This window comes from Daucus carota, chromosome 3, assembly GCF_001625215.2.
Source record: "Daucus carota subsp. sativus chromosome 3, DH1 v3.0, whole genome shotgun sequence".
Classification (NCBI taxonomy): domain Eukaryota; kingdom Viridiplantae; phylum Streptophyta; class Magnoliopsida; order Apiales; family Apiaceae; genus Daucus; species Daucus carota.
In genome coordinates, this window is record NC_030383.2 from 47,755,938 (window position 1) to 47,783,521 (window position 27,584).

The 27,584-nt window shown below is 41.1% G+C and overlaps 1 protein-coding gene across 2 annotated transcripts; it reads right to left on the reverse strand.

Annotated features, from left to right (window-relative positions):
- Nucleotides 1-3,780: 3,780 nt before the first annotated feature.
- On the reverse strand, nucleotides 3,781-27,277 carry LOC108213132 (uncharacterized). Of its 2 annotated transcripts, none has more exons than XM_064089176.1 (16): nucleotides 27,010-27,277; nucleotides 26,782-26,901; nucleotides 26,618-26,677; nucleotides 23,615-23,728; nucleotides 23,426-23,513; nucleotides 22,990-23,132; nucleotides 22,805-22,906; nucleotides 6,463-6,555; nucleotides 6,291-6,390; nucleotides 6,127-6,209; nucleotides 5,317-5,394; nucleotides 5,137-5,235; nucleotides 5,007-5,057; nucleotides 4,862-4,918; nucleotides 4,674-4,715; nucleotides 3,781-4,016 (listed from the first exon to the last, which is right to left on the reverse strand). In XM_064089176.1, exons 1-16 carry the CDS (start codon nucleotides 27,151-27,153, stop codon nucleotides 3,933-3,935), a joined length of 1,458 nt encoding a protein of 485 aa, XP_063945246.1. In that variant the 5' UTR covers nucleotides 27,154-27,277; the 3' UTR covers nucleotides 3,781-3,932. The 2 variants fall into 2 exon arrangements, with proteins under 2 accessions (XP_063945246.1, XP_017240363.1); XM_017384874.2 differs by having other exon boundaries at nucleotides 6,463-6,534; nucleotides 27,010-27,276.
- Between the last annotated feature and the right edge of the window lie 307 nt (nucleotides 27,278-27,584).

Sequence of the window (27,584 nt, forward strand, 5' to 3'; positions counted from 1 at the left end):
GCCGTTATTATCTTGCAGATGTATGAACCAACCAGGAAAAAAAAAACATTTGTTTAGCTGAACATAATTTGATGATGAAGATCAACCAAACTATGCGTAGGGATGGGCGACGACCCCGCCTCCATCCGATCCGATCTCCGTCCCGTTTGGGTCGAGGATTCGGGAAGTCTTTCGAGGAATCGGGATGGGGTCGAAACTTCGTGTGTCCTGTTCCGATCCCGACCCCGATTATATATTTATAATAATAATAATATATTTTATATATATTTTACTAAATAAATTATTACTCCCTCCGTCCTATTTTAGTTGTCACATTTGGGTTTGTGCTGGTCAAATTGACCAAAGTTTGACTCAAATTTATTAATATTTCATCAAGTGAAAAAATAAAAAAATATATATTACCGGAAATAATTTTTAATCTGCTCTAACATGTAACTTTTAGTTTTTTAAAATAATGAAAGAGTGACTTATAATCGTTGGTCAAAAATTAGACAATTTGACTAACAAATATAGAAATGTGACAACTAAAATGGGATGGAGGGAGTAAAAATAGACACCCATTATAATATTATTGAAATTAAAAAGTTATCTTTAATTTTATTGATCGATTATAATTATATTGTAATATAATGTGTTTTATAACTTTAAAATTGTCGTTTATTTATATTATAAATTAATTTAATTTGATTTGATATTGAAAATATGAGATAATGTCATTTTATTAGTGTATCATAAGTTAGTATTTTGTTTCCCGTTTGGGCGGGGATCTCCCCGTCAGGGGTTCGTTGCAGGATCGGGGATAAGTATTGAGATCAGGGACCGGGGACAACACTCACGTCCTCGAAGTGCCCTCGCGCCCATCCTTAACTATGTAGGATAAATGGTCTCTTTGTTAGAGTATTTAAAATCAAATAAATAATATCACAAATATTAATTTACAAAATTCACTCAAAACCATTTTTTATAGAAGTCCAGTCATCACAATTATATTGATTATATTTGTCAAATCCACAAACATGTATCAAAATTCAGAAAAAATACCACAATATTAATAAATATCAAAAATAATGTTCAAAATATCATTTTGTCTCAATTGGGCCCCAATACCATTTGTTAAGGTAGTAGAATTGGCATTTCACACCCTGAACGCTACACGAAGTAGCTTTTTGAATTTTTTATTATATGATTATTTTTTTGTTTTAATTAAAAATAAATAAAACAAACATGTTAAAATCTAAATATATATTATCATAAATACTAGAAGTCATAATTTTTTATTTAGTTGTGATAACATTTAAGAATAAATAAAATTCTACAAATAATATTTGTACTGTCTGAACTTATATGTAGAGATACTTGTTTGATATTTATTGTGATTTTAATAATTCAAATAATATCCAATTATATCCTGTTATGATTGATGAACAAATTGATATATGATCTTCAATTTAGTGACATTTTGATATTTAACCCACTTTTAATTTCCGATCAAACTGAGATTTAAAAAGTCCAGTTACTCACCCTAGTTCGCATAACCTTTCTATTTTTTCTTATTGGTCCACTATAATTAAAGAGTAATGTTTATATATGTTTCTAAACTTTTTTCATAAAAGATAATATAATATATGACTAATTTTAATTGCGTGATTTATGTACATACAAGAAATGTGATAGATATACGAATAATTTTTAATTAGGTGATTATGTGCATGATAGATCCTGTTATTATTCTTTCATAACAAAACCATTTTTCAGAACAAAGTTCCATGTAGTCCACATATTTACTGTAGTAACGTAGACCACATATGTTCCGCAACTATAGAATGACATAAAAACATTGCAAAATGTGTTATTTTGCAAATCATGTTCTATAAACATTATTATTTTGTTAAAAATTTTGACAATCCTAAACATTCTACAAGTTAAATAGTGAAAAACACATTATTCTGCAAAACATGTTAAGTTTGCAGAACATATTTACAAATTACAGAACATATGTGTTCTACTTGTCGAACATAAATAATTTTCAATATTTTTCATGAAATAGTGATATTTATAGAATGTATTTCACAAAATAACAAGTTTCATACATTTTGCAATGTTTTTATGTCATTCTATAGTTGCTGAACATACGTGGTCTATGGTACTACGGTAAATATGTGGACTACATGGAACTTAACTCCCATTTCTCAATAACAAAACCATTTTTGTAGCCCCCAGTATTTCATAATCCATCATCTCACATCTAACAGAACGGAAAACGTCGTCAGAAAACTTTACGAGCAAACGAGACCGAGTTAAAACATCAGTAAATAAAATCACTATTTTATATATTCTTCAATCTTTCAATGTCTTCGGTGAATTGATCCATTATTTCAGGTTTTAGTTGCAAGTAAAAAATATTTTGAAAATGCGTTCAATGTATCCTGTTTCCTGCAGAGTTTTCTTTCAGCATATGTTAGTCATCACGTTGTTCCAACTGAAATGAAGTGTACCGAAGAAACTAAAGATTAGTGACAGATCACGTATTAAAAAACGCGATTTATTGGGTTGTTCAGGTCACGCATTAACGATTGATCAGAACAGTTTGGTCATTGCCTTCTTGGAAAGATGCCAAGTAATCAGTGTGAAGGACCTACTACTTAGTTTGGCATGTTTCTTTTGGACATTGTTAACGCATCTTTTCCGCGTTAACAATCAGTATTGCCCTTGTGGGGACATAATTCAACTCCTTAGTCTCCTTTTAATCTACAATTCTGATGATGTTTTTGATTAATGGAATGAAAAAGTTCTTCGGATAAAGTTATAGTCAAAAATAACTTACCAGAAATTTTAAAAAAAATTGTTAAATAAATATCTCAATACTCAAAACGTTAGATTAATTATAACCTCCAAGAAAGATTCACTCGTAAGAGCTATAGCACATGTATGATATATGATGTGTAGGGTTAAAAATGGGGCGGGTTCGGGGCGGGGACTTCATTTCCCAGCCCCGCCCCATATATATTTTTTCAATCCCCATCCCCGTCCCACGGGGGATTTAATATAATCCCGCCCCGCCCCGCTCCGCCCCGCTGCTATATGTAATATTACATTTTAGATATTTACTTAAAAATTTAGTTTTTTTTTTCGAAATTTAATAAAAATATAAAAGACGTGTATATTAAAAGCAAAACACTAGATAATGCATGCATGTCAAATTAAAATAACAATGTAACCATGCAATATAAATAATATATTTAATATAATTATATATATTAAATATATTATAATACAATATAAATATATTATATTAAATATAATAAATATATTATATTAAATATAATTATTTATTTAAATTAAAATATGCGGGGCGGGGCGGGGAATCCCCGCGGGGATTCAACAAATACCATACCTGCCCCATATTTTTGCGGGGCGGAAAATTATTCCCCGTCACTACCCCATTCCCCATATTAGCGGGGCGGATCTGCCCCATTCGGGGCGGGTTCCCCATTTTCCCCACCCCATTTTTAACCCTAATGATGTGATATGAAATGTAACCCATTCTTGCAACCTCTCTCCGGCAATTAAAATAATGCCAAGAACACAGTAAACTGAACTCTACTAAGCTACTTTGTGGGCAACAAATGATCCCCTTATCCAGAAAATGTCTTATCTTAGTTTGTATCGGTTTTGACCTCCTTAAATTTCTAACTCTAATAAGCTACATTGGACAACAAATGATCCCCAAGTCCAGAAAATGTCTTATTCTAGTTTGTATTATGTTGTGTACTCCCTAGATTTCGAACTGTGATATGAATGATTTAAAATTTCAAAACTACAAACTTCCACTTCAAAAATTATATCATATTCGAATATAGAAAGTCACAGATGTACTATACTAGAGTACATGTATGACCTTTTGTGAAATTGAGGGTGAATCAGAATATAGATCAAACAATCATCTCCATTGGAGTATTACATGTTGCAAGACTACCAATGCTCGTACCTGCTATGTGTCCACCAGACCAAGCATTCTGCAAAGACGAGAGAGATTAGGGCACTAAAGAACTATAGTAACTTGATGAGACCCAAAGACAACTGCATATTGTGATTATGATTATGATTAAACAGTGCAAGTCTGTTTCGTAAGGTGTGATATCTCACCCTCCCAAAACCCCTTTAATTGGTGGGCTATATGAACTTGAGTAGGTTTGGTGATGTAAGTCTGTTTGAGGAAGATGAATTAAAAGAAAGTCATAAAATGTTCAACTTGAGCATGATTATGATTTTCTGAGAATTAATAAACTAAAGATTAATACAAAACCGCATCCTAAAGGACAAACTTGGTTTAGTTTCTCCAACCATAGAAGGATGGTGATTCTTCACACAAGACAGTAGAGAGATGTATAATGATATGCTTTATTTCTATGCGCACGCAAGCGTGCACACACGTACATATATAAAGAACTTGACTATAATAAATTTAATATTGATATGACAAGTGAAACTATAATGTTCAAAGGCCAAAAAATAATAAATCTCCTATGCACCAAAACGGTGCCAACTAAACTGTCTTGTCAGATGATTTATAGACAGAAAGACAAGGGGGGGTGACAAGAAAAGGGGTTTTTCTAAGGCGAGGTTGAAAGGTCAATATTTGAGTGAGTTGCTTATATATACCACTGGCGTACCTGAAAATTAAAACCGCCTGTCACTCCATCAATATTTAGTACCTACAGATAGTTTTAGTCATTACACGAATCACCGAACTTGTTTGGTAAAATTAAACACAATAATGGAGCTAAAGAGTCATGGAGAACTCGAGAAGCATATCTGACATGTATGGATCAACAAGCAATTCTAATTTCTAGTAAATTACCTCTCCAGCAAAAAATAGACGGGGCTGTAGCTTGCTTTCCATTGTCTTCAGCGAGATCTATAGAAGGAATGATAAAATCAGTAAGCATGACAAAATTACAAAACACACAAACAAACACAGATAGAGAGAGGGAGGGAGGGAGCACCTCAGACAATGGAACACCTCCAGCAGTGACGAATTCGTCTTTAAATACACCCTAAATATATTGAGGTAATTCCTTAATCTCTACACTAACCAGATATTTGATATACAGGGGGTCTAGTGCTATGTCATACCTTTCCTTTCACCTTAAACGGACACTGCTTTAACAGAGAAGCAATAGACATTATTGAGTTATTGGAAACAGATGCCCATAAGATATCACCATCTATTCCCTATTTGAAAGTACAGAAGAAACATAAATCGGTCAGCAGCAGACTCTAGCCAACCTTGCCAAGACAAAAGTATCTGATTACCTCTCGATCTAACAGGTATTTCCAGAATCTCTTCACAAGACCAAGTTCTAAAGGGTATGAGTTGAGCATTTTTAGCTTCTGCGAGGAAAAGACATAATAGTTCTTTTAATTAAATGAAAACAACTACTAGTACAAGTTTCCGGTGATACGAAGAAAAGAAAGAATTGAGCCTATTGACGGCCTTCAAACACAACTTTAATCCAAGGAGAATTTTACACGAACAGTATAAATAAACTGAAAAAATTCAACAAATCGCAAGTATATTATACTTGATGATAAGACAATGCAATGAGGAACAACTTCAGCCTTTTTAATTCAAGCTACAGTATTATCGATGCATTTTGACTATCTCGAGTGAATCTATGAATTGGTAAAATTATAAACTTATGACTCATTTAAGTTTCTCGAGCAACATGAAACAAATACTGCAGTTAATAGAACTTTGTTTAGAATATGTGGAATTATTGCACTGTACAAGATGGACATGTACTGCTGCCGAAACACAGAATCTTAGAATTGAAAAGTTTGAAATGTCTTTAGTTTTAAGTATCGAGTAATATATTTCTGCCGCCATATTCTAATTACTTCAGTGACGGTTGACTGACTACACAATTTAAATTATCCATCCTTTTCTGTTCCTTTACCGCTAGTTGCATGAGAGAGTTGCGAGCTGAACGAATCAGAGAACATAAAATAAAGTGAAAAAAATGCATAAAAAAGCATTACAAATCGGAGCCGAATATGCAGGATTGGTATCAGAAAAAAAATCAAAGAATCAGTGACATCAAATATAGAAACAAGTCATCATACTGCAAACTGATTCTTGTGTTGTATAAGAACAGACTTCATGTGTTCAATATGAAGATCAGGAGTAAAGTCCACCTGCAGTATGCCTGCATATCTAGGATTTCCATTTTCAGTAGAGATAACATGAATTAATTAATTATTCAATCTTATAAATATACACGGTTCACCTTTGTAATCTGAATTGGAGAGATAACGTGCACCCCAAGCAGATAGCCGAAGAATTACAGGCCCACTAAGTCCCCAGTGTGTAACTAGCATGGGTCCAACCTAATATTCCAAAATCATAGTTAACTCACTGACCTTTTTCACAACCCAAAAACATAAATGAGGTAATCATACCTGAGTAAGTTGTTGTATGTTCTTCTTCATGGTTTCTAGTTCTAGTTTTGCTTTAACCTTAGCGAATGTGACCTGTATATGAAAGTTTATACACTAAACAATATAGATTAAAATTTTACTTACCGGTACAGATTATATTGTTTGAGATTCAGAAGTCAGAACATATATGAGTATAAAAACATTAAATCACAAGGTACACGTAGTAGCTAGGATCTCTTTTCTTTTTTTTTTTTATTGGGGGGGGGGGGGGGGGGGACTACATTTTCACACTTCAAACTTAAACGTGATCAGGCAATTAAAAAGAGTAGCCTTGTCGAAGAATGTTGCTCTTGATATAAATAATGATAACGCCAATCTCCGATCCCGGTCCTTCCTCCGCCGTGGCTGGTGATTCCGCGGTGTAGCTGCTGGATGGGAGCCTACAAAACAACGCCGGAGGGGGGTTTTGGCCCCGCGGCGCCTCCGGCGTGAGAGTAAGCGTAGGTTTCGGAAGGGTAAAGATTAGAGAAAGTGTGTTATCTATATGTGGTGGGTGAAGGTGTATGTGTGGTGGTGGTTGCTGGTGGCTGATGGCTGAGAGTGTTTGAATATATGCTGAGTGTAAGTGTGTGTGAGAATGAGTGTAAAAAGAGAGTGAAGTTCCCCTTGAGCTCTTGATCCTTGGTCTATTTATAGGCCAAGGATTAGGGTTCAAGGGTGCGTACCTGGATCCTGGTCCTACACGTGTAGAGGTGTGATCCTCTACACGTGTCCAGGTGTCAGCGTAGGAGTAGTATTTTGGAATGTTCCTTGGCTTGTCTCTATCGCCAGTAGTTGACCGTTATGTTTGTCTTTATCGTGTCAGTCTGTGCTTTGTGCAGCAAGTGTCGGCTGGTACATATAGGGATCCCGGTCGAGGAGTATGATTTGGATATTGTCCGGGTCCGGAGTCCTACCCGGGTGGTGTATCCGGGTAGGTTTGGTAGACTTCATGCCGTGTCTGGCGACTTTCCAGGGATCAGGGCTCTTGTTTGTGTCCGGGCCTACCCACCCGGGTTATACCATATCATTTGCCCCCCACTCCCTTACATAGGTTTTCTGTGTGAGGGAGTAGAGTAGAGTTTTTTACCTTTGCTCTTTTGACCGGATGAATCCGGGTGAAGGTAGATGTTCGGGCTTGCCCCCCGTCTGGATAGACCCGGGTAAGGGTAGAAGTATCGTTGATTCCTGTGTTGCTTGTCGAGTGGACCCGGGTAAAGAGGTGGTGTCCGGGTCCGCAGGAGATGAATCGATAATTCTATCAAGGGAATTCCGTGGGGTTTTTACTTACAGCTGTTTTTTCATTTTGAAACTTGAACAGGCGCGCCTTTTGAGGAGGGGTAATGATGAAACGGCTGTAATAACTGCCGTGCGGCCAATGGGAAACAGCCACGTGGCCTAGTAGCGAGGCTATAAATATAAGCCCATGTTTTTACTTCTTTATTTTCACTCTCGTCTTTATCAGTTTTCGCCTGTCTCTTCTTCTTTCAAAAACCGCCCGCTCGTGTTTTGCTTTTCGTCGGAGTTTGCTGTCGCTGTTTTTGCTTTTCGTCGGAGTTTGCCGTCGCTGCTTTTTCGTTCTTCCTCCGCTTCTTCTTGTTTGGTAAGCTCCTATTGCCCCCTCCTTCTTCGTAATTCCGAAGTTTTTCTCTCGGTTTTTGCATGTTTGTGAGATTTTTGCGTTTTGTTTGTGGATTTGTGAAGATTTGCTGGTTTTGATTTGTATCTGCCTGTATTTTTGTTGGGTTTTGGCTTGAAGGTTTTGGGTTCTTGGCTGGGTTTTTGGATGGCTGTTCTTGGGTGTATGTGTATGTATATTTGTATATGGCGAGGGATTTGAGTTTGATCTTTGATTTTGATTTGAAATGTGTTAGAAACTGTTTTTGCCTGTTGGGTTTCCGGGGATTTGAACTGAACCCGGGTATGACAAGTATGCCCGGGTTGGGTAGCTTTAGGAGGTGGTGGTTTTGGAATTGTATGTGTTTTTATTGCTTTGTAGTTATAGGGACTCACATGGGACCCGGGTAGAGTCGGTTGAGTTGCTTTTGTTTTTTGGGTGGCCTGCTAGGATCCGGGTAGCGCTGTTTGTACTTGGTCGTTTCTCTTCTTTCGATGCTGTTCCGTATAGAATTAGGATGGGATCCGGACCCAAATAAAATCTGTAACTGTATGTGAGTTCTAAAACTGACCCGGGTTGCTCTTTTATTTAGGTTTATGGTCCGGATCCCTAGGCCGCCAAGGAGAGAAATTGTTGCTTATTCAGCGGTACCCGGGGAATTCTCTAGCGACACAGAGTGTGACGAGGTCCATACCCTTGCTCATCGTGCCCGGGAAAAGATGGCTGAAGAAGAAGTTTCGTCTTCGGGCGTGATATCTGCCTGGCAGGACGTCAAAGCTACAGTAGGGAGACAGGTGATCATGTCTCCGGAAGGCATGTGGTGTGATTCCAAGTCTTTCTTTATAATCAAGGCTCCCTTGGTAGATGAGACGGCGTTCTACGCAAATATGGCCGGGTTCTACCGGTGTAAGCATCCCAACGGTCCGTTGGCTCCTTATGATAAGGGGAGATTTGATGAAATGTTCAGCAAGCTGTCATTGACCCGGGCTCCGTATCCCCTTAGGAGCCATATTAGTGAGATGTCCCCGGGGGATGTGGACTTGATGATCCGGGCTGCATTCCAGCTTCCGCCCGAGGTTGAATGGAGATGGCCAAAACCCGGGGAGAGAATATATCACCGTCCGGCTGACGGTTTCGTGTCCGTGTGGATGGAGCACCTTAGATCCGGGTGGAACCCAAGGTGGCATATCTTTTTTAAGCATCTGTGTAAGTACAAGTTTAAGTGCTCCCCAATGCAGATTACTCCTAACGCCATCAAGTGGATGACTTGGTTTCTGATGGCTTGTAATAAGAAGAACTATTACCCGACCTTGAAGTTATTTCACATGCTCTTTCAGTTCAAGAAGTCTGGGGTAAAGCCCTTATATGAGTTGCGTTTCCGTTCCAAGGAGATGGGTCTCGGAGCCGGGTTTACGAGCCCGGTCAGTCATTTGAGTTCGTTGAAGCACTGGAACGGGGAAGTTCTGATGCTGAAGGGTTTGGATCTGGCATTTATGCCTTATATTGTTACAGATGAAAAGTTGGTCTGGACGGACTTTGGGGCCCCGGGTGCTGCGGGTGAATTCCGGGAACAATTACGCGACTTCTGCAATTGTCTCGGGTTTCAATTGACCCGGGATTCATTTATGCAGTATGACAAGATGCATCTTGCCGGCTGTAAGTTGTATTCTCTGTATCCGGGTTACCTTTTACTTGTGTTTCTTTAGTAGGTGTCCGGGTTGACTGTAGCTTGTATTGTTTATCCCCTCTAAGAAATGTAGTTGATGTTGCTTATCTTACCCTGGTTGATTGCTATTTGCGTTAGTAGATTTCTCCCGGCTTGTTTTAGCTGTTATATTGTGTTCTGATCTGTGTGTTTCCCTATTGATGCAGGCTTGCCTTTCTTTAACGAGGGATTGTGGAAGGAGATGGCTAGTGACTCATTTGCTGCGCATTTGAAGAATCTGGCAGGGGCCCATGTTGTCCCTAAACCGAAGCCGAAGACTAAGTCTAAGGCGAAATCTGCTAAGAAGGGGGAATCCGGGTCTTCCCGCCAAGAGACCGAGGGAACTGGGACTTCGAGTCACAACCCGGACTCGGTGTTGCAAGTGCAGGATTCGGATCTTGCCGTGGATGTCTTGGGTGTGGAAAGTCCGGATTTCCAACCGCTAAAGAAGAAGAGGAAGCCTAGTAGGCAGGTGCTCGGTGTTGGGGAGGAGGGAGTGGATCCTGGTAAGGCGGCTGCGGAGATACTTGACGATGAGGTGGAGGTTGAGGAGGGAGACCGGGTAGTTTCCAAAATTGACAAGCCGGAGTTTGGGCGGTACTCCGTGAAAAAGGTGATTGGGATGATGTCCGAGCTGCCGTCCGATCAGGACTGGGAGATGATGGACAAGCAGGGTCTAGTCGAGAACTTTAAAGAACTCGGGAGTCTTTGGGGCCAGGTATTCTTCGATTCGGGTTCTCTTGCTTTTATTTTCTCCTCTCTCTCTTTTTTTTGTACTTGGTGTTTTTCGTTTGGTAATACTTGGTTTCCTGATTTTGTTTGGGCTTTGGTTTTGTCAGCTTGGCGGACGTCTGGCCGGGTTCAATACTCGTGCCTTGGAGGAGTTGAAGAAGGAGAGGGAGTTCTCTGCTACCAGCCTTACCCGGATCTCTAAGTTGGAGAAGAGCCTGGATGTGGAGCGATCGGCTAGGGAAGTGCTGGAGTCGGGGATGGCGACTAAGATCAAGGAGGCTGAGGCTCGTAAAGAAACTGAGCTCGGGCAGAGGGCCAAAGATGCTGAGATCCGGGCGGACAAGGCTGAGAAAAGGGTGGCCGAGTTGGAGAAAAAGATCTCCGACTTGAAGTTGCAGCTAGAGACCCGGAAGGCCCCGGAGGAGGTTATTGCTGAGTTTCAGCGGTCCACGGCTTATGGGGATGCTTTGGCGAAGGCCGCTGCTGCTGAGGTCATGCGCTGCTGGACCGTGGCTGAAAAGCACATCAAGACTGACCCGGGTGCGAATGCGCAGAGCTTTACTGATCTTTATATTGCTGCAAAGAACAAGATTTCGGCAGGCGGAGGGGAGCCCGAACCCTATGTTGCCCCGGGTCAGGAAGTGGACTCGGATTCTTCTGCTGAATCTGAACCCTTGGACGAAGAGATTCCTGTCACTGATCCCCCTGCTGATGATCCTCCTGCTTAATTAGTCTTTGTCTTCTTCGATTCTGATCATGTTCTCTAAAACAATCTTTTGTAATTCTGAATTTGCTTTTGTTGGATTTGGATGTTTATCCGGGGTCAATGTAGGCCCGGGATTGTGGATGGTTGTTCTTGTTGCTTTCTATCAAATATCATACTTGCTTGTGAATGCTTTTGTCTGCTTTGTATATTTCTTATCCAGATTGGCTGTTTACAATATTTTTGTACTTAAAAATTTTTTTGAGTAGTTATAACGTAGATGGATCCGGGTAACGTCGACCCGGGTTGATTGCTTAGAATAGTTTCTTAAAATTTTTTCGAAGTAAAATGAATTGGTGGATCCGGGGTGGCATATACCCGGATTGATCGCTTAAATGGCTTTTCCTTAGAAATTTCTTCCAAGTAAATAGGTGTCTGGACTGATCCGGGTAGATTCTGTCCGGATTGTACGCTTTCTTAGCTTTTATACTTAGAATTTTTTCCAAGTTAAATATGTTTGCACTTGGGAAATTTTTCCAAGTAAAAAGAAATAGATGGACCCGGGCGACTTCTACCCGGGTTGATTGCTTTAATAAATTTGGTCTTAGAAAATTTTTCCAAGTAAATGAAATGGATGGACCCGGGCAACTTCTACCCGGGTTGGTTGCTTTAATATGTTTGTTCTTAGAAAATTTTTCCAAGTAAATGAAATGGATGGACCCGGGCAACTCTTACCCGGGTTGATTGCTTTAATAAGTTTGTACTTAGAATTTTTTCCAAGTAAATGAAATGGATGGACCCGGGAAACTCCTACCCGGGTTGATTGCTTTATTATGCTTGTACTTAAAAGTTTTCCCAGTTAATTGGTGGCATGGATGGACCCGGGTAGATCTTTCCCGGGTTGAATGTTGATATTTTTTTATTTTTTATTTTTTGCTAAATGAACAATTTATAAAAGAAGGAAAAAGGAATACACCGTCAAGGGGCATACCCCGCGAAAGAAAACAACAGAATGCTAGAACTGGACCCAGAAACAAAGCTAAACAGCCTAGGCCAACCAAAGCAAGAGGACAGGCCCTCTGCCAGGTCAGACTAGCACCAAATCAACCAAGGCAACAACTATTCAACACACTAATATAAAAGATGGACTACAGTGGGATTGTTTCGAACATAATTTTTAAAACTATTACAGGAGAACAGCTTTTCTCTAATCAGATTCCTCACTTTGCAAAGCATGCGCACAGTAGCAATGGGAGGCCCAAAATTGTGGATACGCCTGTTTCTCTCCAACCAAATTTCATAAATAACAATAGAAACAAATAACCAGCCAATGTTACGCTCCATTTGAGATAGCCTTCCTGAACAAAAAAATACCATTTTGCCAATCAGACCAATTTCTCGAAATAGGAACAGGACTACCACGAAAAATTAGATGGGCATACGGACAATCAGTGAATGAATGAGCAGCATTTTCCTCCGTACATCTGCATAAAACACATCGATCATCAACCCTCCAGCCAAACGCCCTCATTTTGTCCTTGGTGAGAAGCTTATTTTTTAGAGCAAGCCACATTAAAAAACTGCACTTAGGAATCGAGAGGGGGTGCCAAACAGCATGAACCCACGGCAACGAGGTACCAACCGAACGAACAGAGTGAAAAATCAGAGAAGTAGAGACTTTCTTACAGCCCTGCCAAGAAATAGCATCCTCAACCCCAAACTGTACATTACTAAGCAACAAACGCAACTGAGAGATACTAAGATGATTAGAGGGGAAGTTAACCCAGGAACCATTAGAAATAAATTCATGGATCTTTTTGTTTACGGACGAGCGCGCCAAAGAAACAATAGAATCACCATAACGAGAAATCAACGATTTTCTATGAAGCCACGGATCGCACCACATGAAGAAGTTCGAGTGAGCACCAATAGAATACTCAAAGAAATTTAGAGCCTCACGCCGTAAGTTGAGGATTTGCCGAATAGCCCAGGGAGTGTTACAATTTGGCTTGACAGACCAGAAAGATTTTCCACGCAGGAAACAAGTGTGGATCCATCGAATCCAAAGCGATTCGGGGGAAGGCAGAGAGACCCGCCATACCTGAAACAAAATGGAAGCTTTATTCCGAGCATGGAGGCAAAACAGACCCAAGCCTCCCTCATTTTTTGGCAAGCAACAGTCTCGCCAAGAGACCTTATGATGACAGTTACCATCCTTCTTCCCAGACCACAGAAATTTAGCAAACAAGCTTTGAATTTTGAGAAGCACACATTTAGGCAGAAATAAATGGGAGGCCCAGAAATTTTGCATACCAAAGAGAACTGTTTTCAGCAATTGTAATCTACCAGAGAACCGTAGAAAACCATTAGTCCAGGAGTCAATACGATTACAGATGCGCTGAATCAAGATGTTACAATCCAGAAGTCTAACTCTGGACGAAATAAGTGGAAGACCCAAGTACCGAAATGGAAGAGTACCAAGCTGAAAACCAGTTAAGTTGAGAGCGTTGTGAATCACCGCTTGGTCTACATTGCAGAAAAAAACTTGACTTTTGTTGGGGTTGGGACGAAGACCAGAGCAGCTAGAAAACAGGTTAATGCATTTCATAAATTCAGCAATAGAACTATCATCGCCTTTACAGAATAACAATATGTCATCAGCAAACATGAGATGATGAAGATTAAGATCCTTGGTGCGCTAGTGATTCACAAAGTCAGGATTGCTATTAAGGCCTCTATTGAGATAAGCAGTTAATACCTCCATACAAATTACAAACAGGTAAGGGGACAATGGGTCGCCTTGACGCACACCCACCCTGTTTTTAAAAAATCCTTCAATTCCACCATTGATTTTCAGCGAGGACATGCTAGAAGTAACACAGATTTTGACCCAGTTGATGAATAAGGGGGGAAAACCAAACCGTTCCATGGCATTGAATAAGAAACTCCAACTGATATTGTCAAATGCCTTCTGAATATCAAGCTTGAAGACGCATCTAGGAGGGCCAGCATCCCTGTGATAACCCCTACAAAGAGCCTGAGCTAACATAATATTGTCACCAATATTCCTCTTAGGAACAAATGCACACTGATTATCCGAAATTATCGACGGGATAATACGTTTCAATCTGGAGGTGAGCATTTTCGAGATGCACTTGTACAGGGTGTTGCAACATGAAATAGGCCGAAAATCAGTAACCTTAGAAGCACCAGGAAACTTCGGGACAAGGGATATTGCCGTGGAATTAACAAATCTCGGCATATGCAGATTACTAAAGAAAAACAAAATGGCAGAGACCACATCACGACCAACAACAGACCATGAAGACAGGTAGAATTCCGGAGAAAAACCATCCGGACCCGGGCTTTTTCCTTTACCCATGTGCTTCAAAGTGTCGAAGACCTCCTTGTCAGAGAAGTTCATTATCAGCAAGCTTTTCTGTGAATCCGAAAGGGTTGGCAGAGTAATGGCAGGATCAATAATGTCCGTGACCACTTCATGACCCAGTAAGCGCTCGAAGTAACCAACAGCAGCATCAGATATTGACTTATGGGTGTTATGAATGACACCAAACTCATCCTCAAGAGTCAAAATTTTGTTTGTGTTCCATCTACCACGACAAGAGTTGTAAAAATATTTATTGTTACCATCCCCAAGTTGAAGCCATTTTACCCGCGCTTTTTGCTTCAGAAAACATTCCTCCGTAGTCAAAGCATCTTTATAAATGGTACAAAGTCTGGCTTCCTCATCAATATAATTCTGAGAGGGCTGAGAAGGCATGGAAGCTTGCCATTGAAGTAATTCCACTTTCGCTTTGCTCACAGCAATATGGAGATCTCCTTTGGATTTGTTCATTTTAATGAGAGCAGATTTGACACGCTTGAGCTTGGTAGCTAACACAAACCAGGTGTTGGGTACCTCTGACCCGTCCATGTGCTCCAGCTTGTAAGTACCCGGTCTTAGAATTTCTTTGACCCTGTATGGGCCTTCCCATTTGGGCATCAGCTTGCCGGTGTTTGTTGGATCAGAGGCTTCGGTGTCTCGTAGGACCAGGTCTCATGTTTGAAAGTTTCTGACCCGGGACTTTTTGCTGAAGTGATCCCGGGTTTTTTCCTTGTATTTTTCCATTCTTGCGATTGCCTGATCTCGGACCTCATCTACCAAGTCCAGGTTGACCCGGAGTCCTTCTTCATTCGCAATTTCATCAAAGTTGATCGCTCTGTGGGAGGGTGACCCGACTTCGATTGGGAGCATTGTCTCCGTTCCATAGGCCAACTTGAAAGGAGTTTCTCCGATGCTTGTCCGGGGACTGGTTCGGTATGACCAAAGAACATGTGGTAATTCTTCTGGCCATTTGCTCTTGCTTTCTTCTAGCCTTTTTTCAATTCCTCTCAGGAGGATCCGGTTGGTAACTTCTACCTGGCCATTTCCTTGAGGGTAGGCGACTGAAGACTTCTTGTGCTTGATGCCTCTTTCAGCCAGGTAGCTTTCGAAGTCCGAACCTATGAACTGGGGTCCGTTGTCTGAGACCAGGACCCTTGGTAGCCCGAATCTCATCTGAATATTATCCATGAATCGGATGACATCTTGCTGATTGATCGTCCGCATTGCCTTGGCTTCAACCCACTTGGTCATATAATCAATGGAGACAAGCAAGTATCTGAGGTCTCCTTTAGCCCGGGGAAAGGGTCCCATGATGTCTATTCCCCATACCGCAAAGGGGATCGGGGATAAAACTGAGGAAGGTAGGACAGGGCTTACCCGGGGCACGTTGCTGAACAGCTGACAGTTCTTGCATCTTTTCACAAATTCCATAGCGTCTTGGTGTATAGTTGGCCAGTAGTAGCCTTGCCGGATGATTTTATATGCCAGGCCTTTTGCCGACATGTGATCTCCACAGATCCCTTCGTGAACTTCTCTTAGACAATATTCGGCCTCCTCCGGACCTATGCATTTCAGGATTGGGGATGAGTAGGTCCGGCGAAAGAGTGTTCCTTCTTCGACAAAAAATTTGGCCGCCTTAGCTTTCAGCCGTTGTGCTTTCCCCTTGTCTTCGGGTAACTCTCCCTTCTCTATGTAGTTGATCAGGGGAGTCATCCAGGTAGGGTCGTTGTTGATTTCGAAAATTTCTTCATGTTCTATTGTTGGCTTGTGCAATTCTTCGAAATAGACTGAGCTATCCAGGTCTGCTGAATTTTGGACTAACCTGGAGAGGTTGTCCGCTTCAGCATTTTCTTCCCTGTTGACTTGCAAGATCTTGCACCCGGGGATCAGAGTGAGGTAGCTTTTTACCAAGGCTTGATACTTGGTCAGGATCGGGTCTTTGGCAAGGTATTCTCCATTGGTCTGCCTGACCACGATCTGGGAATCATTGTAGATGGTGAGATTTCGGATAGACAGGGTCCGGACTAATTTTAACCCCGCTAGAAGGGCTTCGTATTCCGCTTGGTTGTTGGTTGCTGCGAAACCGAAGGAGATTGCTGTTTTGATGGTGAACCCATCCGGGCTCTTCAGGATTAGCCCGGCTCCTGACCTTTCGGTTGTTGAGGAACCGTCGACATGGAGTATCCAAGACCCCGGGTTAGACCCTACCGGGGCTCCTGGTTCGGTTTCCATGAGAGTTGTTTGATTTTCTGGGAAGTTGCATTCCACTACGAAGTCTGCCAGGACCTGGGCTTTGATTGCTGTCCGGGGTAGAAACGTTAGGCTGAATTGGCTAAGCTCGATTGCCCAGTTCACCAGTCTTCCGGATATGTCTGGTTTGTGAATAATTTTCCTTAATGGTTGGTCTGTGACAACCCTGATCTCTCTTCCTTGAAAGTAGTGTCTGAGTTTCCTGGATGCGGTGATCAGTGCGAATGCAAATTTTTCTAAGTTGGGGTATCTGGTCTCCGCATCTTTGAGGACTTGGCTGACATAGTAGACAGGTTTCTGTTGCCCGGCTTCCTCCCGGATCAAGGCTGCCCCGACGGCCAAGGGACCGGCAGACAGGTATAGGTAGAGAGGTTCTCCGGGTACGGCTTTTGTCAGGATTGGGGGTTTGGACAGATATGCTTTGATTTCATCAAGGGCTCTTTGGCAGTCCGGGCTCCATTCTACTAATTTCTGATTTTTTGCCCCTTTTAACAATTCAAAGAATGGTAGACATCTTTCAGCGAGTTTGGAGACAAACCTTCGGAGTGCCGCTAAGGACCCTGCTAGCTTTTGGACCTCCCTCTGAGTCCGAGGTGGTTGCATCTCTTGTACAGCTTTGATCTTCTCCGGGTTGGCCTCGATACCCCGGTTGCTTACCATAAACCCCAGGGACTTGCCAGCTTCTACTCCAAAGGTGCACTTGTCCGGGTTGAGCTTTAGCTTAGTTCTTCTCATGTTCTCAAAACATTCTCTGAGATCCGAAATGTGACCCGGGATTGATGTCGACTTGGAGATAATGTCGTCGACATAGCATTCCAAATTTCTCCCAAGTTGGTCTTTGAAAATTTCATTCATCGCCTTCTGGTAGGTAGACCCGGCGTTCCTTAACCCGAAAGGCATCAGTTTGTAGGCATACACTGCCCGGTGGGTTATGAAGGCTGTTTTGGCTATGTCTGCTGGGTTCATCTTAACCTGGTTGTACCCGGAGAAGGCGTCCATAAAGCTTAACATCAGGTGTCCTGATGTGGCATCAATGAGCTGATCAATGCTTGGTAGAGGATAAGGGTCCTTGGGGCACGCTGCATTCAGATCCGTGTAGTCGACGCACATCCTCCACTTGCCGTTTGCTTTCTTAACCATGACTACGTTGGCGAGCCATTCCGGGTATTTGATTTCACATATGATATCGGCCTTCATTAACTTGCCAACTTCCTCATCTATTGCCTTCTGCCTCTCCGGGGCGAAATTTCTTCGTTTTTGTTTAACAGGCTTCTTTTTGGGATCGACGTCAAGGCTGCGCATTGCCAATGATTCATCCAACCCGGGCATGTCGTCCGGGCTCCAGGCAAAGACATCTGCATAGCTCCGGAGTAGTTGGATGATTTCCTCTTTAAAAACAATATCCAGGCCTTTTCCAATTTTGACTTTCCTTGTCGGGTTGTCTTTTTCGATCAGGACCGACTCGGTCTCGACCGCAGCTTCGACCTTGGTCAATTCTTGTGCCGAGATCATTTGCTGAATCCGGGCGTCAGTGTTCTTTTCCACAAAATCTTGAGCTGAGCTCATGGTTGCTTTCTGGTTGCTTTGTCCAGGACCAGGATTGATTGCTCCCGGGCTATGACTGCCCGGGTCTAGGTCGATGACCTGGACTTCACCCTTAGGGTTTGTTCTTGGGTAGGGTCGATGTTTTTTGTTACTTCTCTGTTTTTGGAAGACGGTAGCCTTTCTCTTGTTGTCCATATGGGTTTCCGCCATAACCAAGGCTTGGCTGTAACACACCCCGGCTGTTTCCGAATCTCCTTTGACTTCGCCTACCCCGAACGGAGTTGGGAATTTGAATTTCAGGTGCGTGACAGAAGTGATGGCTTCAATTTTGTTTAGACCCGGGCGGCCAATGATCACATTGTAAGAGGAAGGAGTGTCTGTAACATAGAATTTGATCATATGGACGACCTGGGTTGGGGCTGTTCCAAAACGAACCGGGAGGTAAAGGGTTCCTAGGACCGGGACAATGCTGTTCCCGAATCCGTATAAGGGGTCCTCCCTGTAGTCGTTCATCCGGATGTTCCCTAGTTGCATTCGATCCATGGTATGTTTGAACAAGATGTTTGCTGAAGAGCCGTTGTCGACTAGGATCCGTCTGACCTCATTCTCGGCTATATCCAAGGTTACCACCAGGGCCTGATTGTGACCCCGGGTGACACCCTCGAAGTCCTTGCTGCTGAAGGAAATGACTTGTTCGGGGAAGGCTTGGATGGACATGACTTCTTGACAGGAGTCCGGGCTGGGAGGAGGGGAACAGGATCCGCCCAGCACTACGTTGACAATGTTCTTTTGTTTCCCTGAACCCTCTCCCTTGTTTGCTGTGTTCCGGGCTATGTATTGCCCCATGTTGCCTTTGCTGATTTGCTCTTCGATGAAATACTTAAGGGATATGCAGTTTTCTGTTTTATGACCGTGGGTGCTATGATAATCACAATGTCGGTTGGCGGGTCTACTCTCTGGAGGGGTCTGCATGGGTTTTGGCGGGTAGTAGAAGGGTTTGTCTCTAATTTCTTTGAGTATGTCCTCGCGGGATCTGTTTAACGGAGTCCAATCAGGCTCTGGTTTTGGCTCTCTGGTTGCTTTGTTTGGACCGGGGTCGCTTCTGGACCCGGATCCTGGTTGGCTGGTTCTCTTAGAACCTGAATGCTGGATGAAGTTGGTTTGTCTATCTGGTTTGAATTTCTTATCCTGATGGTATTCTTTCCTGGGTCTGTCCTCGACCTGTTTTCCTCTTGAGCTGCCCTGTCTGGTCATTCTCATGGCTTGGAGTACGTCGGTCTCTTTGATGAATTTCGCAGCCATGGCATAGGCAGCCGCCAGGCTCTGGGGTTCTTTGTTGATCAACTCGACCACATATCTCTCATTTTGTTCCGGGTCTAGGTTCCTTCTGAAAATGCTCAAAGCCTCACGCTCGTCCAGGTTGGAGATTTTGTTGATTGCTTCCTGGAAACGTTTCATGTAATCTGAGAGTGCCTCATTGTCATATTGACGAACCGTTTCCAGGTGACACATATGAAGTTCGTGTGTCTTGTTTGCTCGGAACCTTCTGAGGAAGGCTTCCCTGAAATCTTTCCAGGACCCAATGCTTCGGGAGGGGATCCGGCTAAACCATCTCTGGGCCCCCCCCTTGAATGTGGATGCGAAGAAGCGGCACTTGGTCAGATCGTTGTAGTAGTAGATCAGGGCTATCTGTTCAAAATAGTGCAGGTGTTCCTCCGGGTCACCTAGTCCGTTGAAGGATTCGAAGTTGTAGTGTTTCATGCCCTTTTGCCGAGGAATGGATTCCAAGGAGTGGCTGAACGGAGTCAGGGTTCCTCCAATTTCGAGCCCGGAATCATTCCCAATTTTCCTGTTGAGCTCATTGATCATGTCTCTGAGGTTGGTTTGCCCCGGTCTCTCATCCTCGTCATCAGAGATGAGTTCGGGTGTTGTTTCCTTCCGGTATCGCTTGGACCGGGACCCTTTTGTCAACTTCTCCTCTTCGAGTTGGATCCGGAGGGCGATTTTTTGCTCAAGTTTTTCCTCTTCCTCTTTTCGGATCTGTTCTTTCCTTTCAGCTAAGATTTTCAGCCGGGTTTCCTCACTTTCTTTTTGTTTCTTTTTCTTTGCTTTGTCTCCGATCCGGTCGAAGACGGAACCCCGGGATTGACGGCTGTTCCCGGAGTCCTCGGATTCGCCGATGTCCTCAAGTCTGCGGTTGCTTTCCCGACGATCATGGTACTGCCGGATGGCTTCGGCCAACTCTACATTGGTGAGCTGGGACAGGTGGAGGGTGGTGACCGGGACATCGGTGTACTTGTACTGGTTTGCTTCGATCGTGACCCGTGCATCATTGGGGTTGATTGCTTGGTTCTCGTCCGGGTTCACATGGGTGAAAAGGGGTCCTGAGGCATGATCCTGGTTCGGGTTGTCCTGGTCTGTCTGTGGGTTATCAGGGTTCTGGGGAAGACCCAGGTGGGAGCGTGTCCTTTTTGTCATGGTTTCAAGGACTCACACAGGGTATATGGTTGCTGTTTTGGTGGTAGTGCTACAAATAGTATAGATAGTGACAGGATGACAGAAGTAGTGTGTACAGGTAGTCAACTTACTATTTTCAGAAGTATCACAAATAGTTAAGTGACAAAGTGTGTGCAGGTGTGAGACAAAAGATTTTATGTGCTACAGACAAGATTAGGGTTTTGCTCAGACAGGGTTTGCTAACATGCTCTACTACAGACAAATTTAGGGTTTTGTTCAGGTAAGGTTTTCTATCATGCACATATCAAGAAAAGCCATGGCTGAGGGTTTTGAGAAGCTGGGTGTTTGGTGAGAGCTTACAGGTGTGATTTCGGACCCCCGTTTCGGGGGCTTGTTGTAGGAGATGAGTCCAGTGGCACCGTGACCACAGGACAGAGGACACCTTCCCCTCCTTCTAGCGCCAAATGATAACGCCAATCTCCGATCCCGGTCCTTCCTCCGCCGTGGCTGGTGATTCCGCGGTGTAGCTGCTGGATGGGAGCCTACAAAACAACGCCGGAGGGGGGTTTTGGCCCCGCGGCGCCTCCGGCGTGAGAGTAAGCGTAGGTTTCGGAAGGGTAAAGATTAGAGAAAGTGTGTTATCTATATGTGGTGGGTGAAGGTGTATGTGTGGTGGTGGTTGCTGGTGGCTGATGGCTGAGAGTGTTTGAATATATGCTGAGTGTAAGTGTGTGTGAGAATGAGTGTAAAAAGAGAGTGAAGTTCCCCTTGAGCTCTTGATCCTTGGTCTATTTATAGGCCAAGGATTAGGGTTCAAGGGTGCGTACCTGGATCCTGGTCCTACACGTGTAGAGGTGTGATCCTCTACACGTGTCCAGGTGTCAGCGTAGGAGTAGTATTTTGGAATGTTCCTTGGCTTGTCTCTATCGCCAGTAGTTGACCGTTATGTTTGTCTTTATCGTGTCAGTCTGTGCTTTGTGCAGCAAGTGTCGGCTGGTACATATAGGGATCCCGGTCGAGGAGTATGATTTGGATATTGTCCGGGTCCGGAGTCCTACCCGGGTGGTGTATCCGGGTAGGTTTGGTAGACTTCATGCCGTGTCTGGCGACTTTCCAGGGATCAGGGCTCTTGTTTGTGTCCGGGCCTACCCACCCGGGTTATACCATATCAAATAAAACCATGGCTGTGGAACCCCCCAAAGAAAGAGATTTTGGACAACTATTATTGCCCAAGAAATTTGAACTGAAGTAAGATAATTAATAACCACCAAAAGGTTTAGACTACGTGCTCCAGAGACAAAGTTCATAACTTTCATTGTGGCTATCTCCATAACATGTACATGTGATTAAAGATGCTATCGACATCTCAGAGAGGCAACTCTTGACCACCATAAAAAAATTACAAAAAATCAAGTATTTTGGGACAAGACTGCACGTTGCCTAGGTCCATGTATTGTAGAAAGGCACCACACAGGAAACAGGTGTTGGTACTCCTGAGCTTCTGTTTTTCTAACTAATCAAATCGTTCAAGAACTAAGGGCAGTTGTGACTAAAAAGCTTTTATCTACCATCCTTTCGCTTGGCATGAGGAGTTGTCCCCTTTTTTATACAGTTTCTTAATGTGAGACTTTTCCCTAAAAATTTCCAGTACTGTATGAGGTTTTATTTGTACTCAGCAGGCAACCAGATTGTTCCTTGTTTCTATTTATACATGAGGGAGCCTCAATTTGCTTTATTTGATATATCATCCTGCTTATCAATATCTTGTTACTTTATTTTATTTTTTTATTTGGTCAGGACGTGGGAATATCTTGTAATTTTGTTGAAATGAATGAATATATAAACACCCACAGTTTCATATGAGATTAAGATTTTGGATCAATAGAGTAATTATGAGCAATTTTACAAGTAGATTAATAAGGACCTTACCCCTGACAACTCTGTTAACTTCGTATCGTCAATCTTGAAAGTGAATAAACTTGGGACTGGATCAACGATAGAATGACCAAGTTGTGTAGCAAGAGCATAGCCCTGTAATCAAACACTATAAAGCAATAAAAGACATATTTTTGTGCTCAATATATGCAAATCGTTTTTACTTCACTAATACAAACCTGCTGACTACTTCCACTGGCAATAAATAAATAATCAGCTTCAATTGATTCTACATAATCAATTGTACGTTTCTCAATCTTGAGAATGAACTTCCCACCAGCAGTAGATGCAGTTGTAACAACTTTTCCGGTCTGCATAACAACTGATTGAAAACCATATTTCAGCACGGACAAAATGATAAATTGCGATAGAAGATAACCATCTTGCCTCTATCACTAAAATTGCAGGAAACCTCTCAAATAAGAAAAAGTAAAGCGGACAAATCAATAGCGTTGTAAACAAAAATTCAAAAGGGTTCTTCATGATTCCAGATTATGTTATATCACCGGTCTACACAACATAAATACAAAAAATAGTAACTAGTAATAATGATAACTATACAACACCTTATGGTAGTAACTCGTAAGTAGTAAGTAAAATATCTTAGATATGTACCTCCAGTTCTTCTAACCTCAGACATAAGACAATCGATTACAGAAGATGAACTGTTGCTGACCGGGAATACTCTTCCATCATCCTCGGTCTGGGCCCAAATCAGATATAATGTGAGAATTTTGGCAACAGCAGAGGCATACTAGATTATGTTAAACAGTAGAAAAAAGTGATTCCTTTCCCAAAGAACACCTTCAGTTCGACTCCATGATCGCAAAACCAAGACATTGTATCCACTGGGCCATGCGTATTAAAGAAGGCGCCTTTCAGCTCTCTATAACCCCTTGGGTAATGATCTGCCATAATCTACCAAAACACTTAGTACACAAAAGCATCAAATGCTTATGAACCCAACTAACACATATCTAGTTTGTCATAATAATAGTTGATGTACAGTAATTTTTATATAAGAAAACACTTCTGAAGGGAGCATCTTCACTTAGGTTGTCCATATCTGAATACCCAAGACTTCGTGAAGCAGGACATGTATATTAGATGAACTCTAGTATAAAACCAAATCAACCAACCATGAGTGGAGTGACCTCTTTACTTGCTCATACTTTTGATCAGTTAGTACACTTTAGTGACTCATTTAATATTTTGAGTCTTTTGACATTCTGACATGAGGTTACCCAATATCCTGATATCATCCAAGTATAGTAGTATATATAAAGATACTGCGCGAAACAAATGTACACTTAACATTCTGAACTTTTGTCTTAAACCGCGGTACTCATTGCCACAAGAACACAAACCACCAAAATCTGACACAATAGCCTGCGATCAGATAAATGGCTTTTTGCACATAAAGCAGACCGAGGTTAAATCATGAATGCCCAACAATGAGTACGCTACTCTAGGGCTGTAAATCGATACGGACTATCCGGTGTCTCGGCTCATATCCGGCTCGAAAATATGATACATGTCTCATATTCGTTTTGAAAACGATCCAAATATGGCGGAAAAATTAAGCCCGTATAATATATGATCCCGGATACGAGCACACCTATACCCGCTCAGATTCGGGCTCATATAACTTTTCATAATATGATCCTACCCGAATAACCGAATATGATCCGCGGTTCATATTCGATTCAAACTCATATACATATTATATTTTAACACCATCATATTTGCAAGTAAATAGTTATCATTTTATAAAATTTTAATATCTTATTTAAGTTTATATCTTCATAAAATATGATTTATTTAATGTGATCATACTTATTATCTTCATATATATTTAATAAATGATATATATCAATATATAACTATAAGTTTTAATTTAAAATTATTATACTTTATAATATTATGTTTACTTAGACTAATGATAGTTATTTGAACAAATGAAATAATAATGATACTTACGGCGGTGTATTCGATTGGGATTTTAAAGGATTGTTTTTAGTGCTTGGATTTTAATGGATTATATGGGATTTTGATTTTGTGCGGATTCTTAATAAAATGTCGCAGAGTTGATAGGATTTAGGTACAATACTTCAAAATCCCATTGATTTTGGTGGGATTTCAAAAAACTTAAAATACACTGAAGAATGCCACAAAATCCATCATTTTATGAAATGAAAAAAAATCCATCAGTATTTGAATACCATCAGATTTTAATGGATTTTAAACAATCCCAATTGAATACCATCGGATTTTAAAACATAATTTAAAATCCTTATTGAATACCATCAGATTTTGTAGCATAATTTGAAATCCCAATTGAATACCTCAAGATTTTAATGGATTTCAAACAATCCCAATCGTATACCCTCGGATTTCATGAATGCAAAAAAATGCTTCAAAATCCCAATCCAATACACCCCTCTTAGTGTTAGTGGATCATATCCGGCTCATATTCGATGGATCATAAACTACCCGGTTAAAAAATAGAAAATACGATACTGGATCATATCCGGTTCAGATCCGAATCTCAAATACCCGGGATCGGTTTAGATCCGAATAAAACGATCCCGGACCCAAATCTGGACAAGCTAAAAATAATATGATCCGGTACTTGAGCAGAGGGGTACCCGGGATCACCCGGATCATTTTACAGCCCTACGCTACTCTCATAATGCATGGGGAAAATTGATCACACTGACCTTGTAACTACATGCACATTCCTAGTAAGATTTACATATTTCGATCCCATTGAAATTATATTTACACAGCAAATTAACTTCATTACAAAAAATACAATTCTTGACCCCCATCAATTAAGTTCTCAGGCAACACCCCAGCACAAAGACTGTAGCTTATATGATAAAAATTAAGATACAAGAATATAACCATCAAGCTCCAAGTTATTTTGAGTACTGATCTCCTAACTACTGGCTATAGTGTTCAATAACAACAATGTGATTACAGATAATCACTTAACCTAATTTATACTATGTATGTTGAAAGTTCAAAAAAGAGTACTAATAATTTTCCTTCACTCAAGTTTACTCCACACAACGATGAGTTACATAATGAATGCCCCCACTGGCTTTTATGTAATTCTATAGGTGATATAAATTTGTGACCTGGAAGGTGCTGAATTGAAATAAACTGAGCAACCAGAATGTAGGGCCTGGAGTTAGGATCTACCCATTTCGAGTTGGTACAATGCGAATATAACGATAAAAAAATGATGAGAATGATATACAGGTCAACAAGAGTTTCCAACCCAACAAAAAGAAGCGAATAATCACAGTTAATTTCCCCTCTTATCTCTTTGCATCATTGCACGACTAAAATTATGATATAATAATTCCAATATAGTCACTTAGTGAGTTGGTGCTTGAAAAAAAATATACTGTTGTTTCAGTTTGGTTAGATCAGGTCGAAAAACAATCGATTTGTGGCACTCCTCTCGTACAAAGACTCACACTGGGAAACATTTAAATTTATAGTCAACAGATTGCTCCTCCCTCAAGGGAAAGAATCGCTTGATCACTGTTTTGTCGGCTAGACTAGTCAACATTTACAACAATAATGCAACACAGTTTGACATAACAAAAACAATAAAGTAAAAGATATATCGAATCACTGTGAAAGATTATCTAGCCAATCCAAAAAGGTCAAACTTTTAGAACTCATGCTAATAAACCGAAACACTGGATACATACTACTTCTATACTAATAAGGCAAATTAATCATTACAGACAATAGTACATCATTCCACGTGTATATACAATATATCATTACCATGTTATCCGGACAATGTCCATTAGTCACATTGCATCTACCACCTCCAGAAATCTTAACCTGTAAAACAAAACCATTTCATTCCAGAAACATTCAAATATAATCGACAATTTTAATCTCCAACACTCAAAATTATCAAACTAACAGATATAAACAGTCGAGACCTTCGAAAGAGGCTTTCCTTTCTCAACAACCACCACATTCAAATTAGGGGCTATAGTTTTAGCCCTAATTGCACCATAAATTCCAGCTGCACCGCCACCAACAACCACCAGTAATTCAGCCTGTAATCGAAATTAACCAGGAAAATGTATAAATAATAAGTTTAAAATGAAGCATTAAGAAAGAAAATATGAGTGGTTAATAGTTGAATTAGGTTTAAAAAGAGCTACCTTTGGGGATATAGAAAGTGATAGTGTGCTGAATCTTCTTTTCTTGTTTATAGCTATTGTAGTATGTGAATAGTTTGTGAGGAGAGTTGAATGAGGTGAAGAAAACCTGAATTGAAGGATGTAACGGGGGAGAAACAAGTTCATAATTACTTGTCGAAAGATGCAACTTCCGAGTTTATGTCTGGATTTAGCGCACAGGGGCCGGGCCGCCGGGACAAGTTCAAACGCCAAAAGAGTTGGGGAAGGGATTAATGATTTGAAAGATTTTTCATGGAATTAAAACGAATTTAGTGTTGTATTAATTCGGATTTTAATAGATTATTTTTAGTCAATAGATTTTAATAGATTGCATGTGATTTTGATTTCGTGCGAATTTTTGTTGACAATGTTTCAAAATCTCGTTGATTTTGATGGGATTTCAAAAAACTTAAAAAATATCGAAAATACCACAAAATCCATAATTTTATGAAATAAAAAAATCTATTAGCATTTGAATACCATCGGATTTTAATGAATTTTGAACAATCGAATTGAATGCTATCGGATTTTTAAGCAAAATTTAAAATCCCAATTGA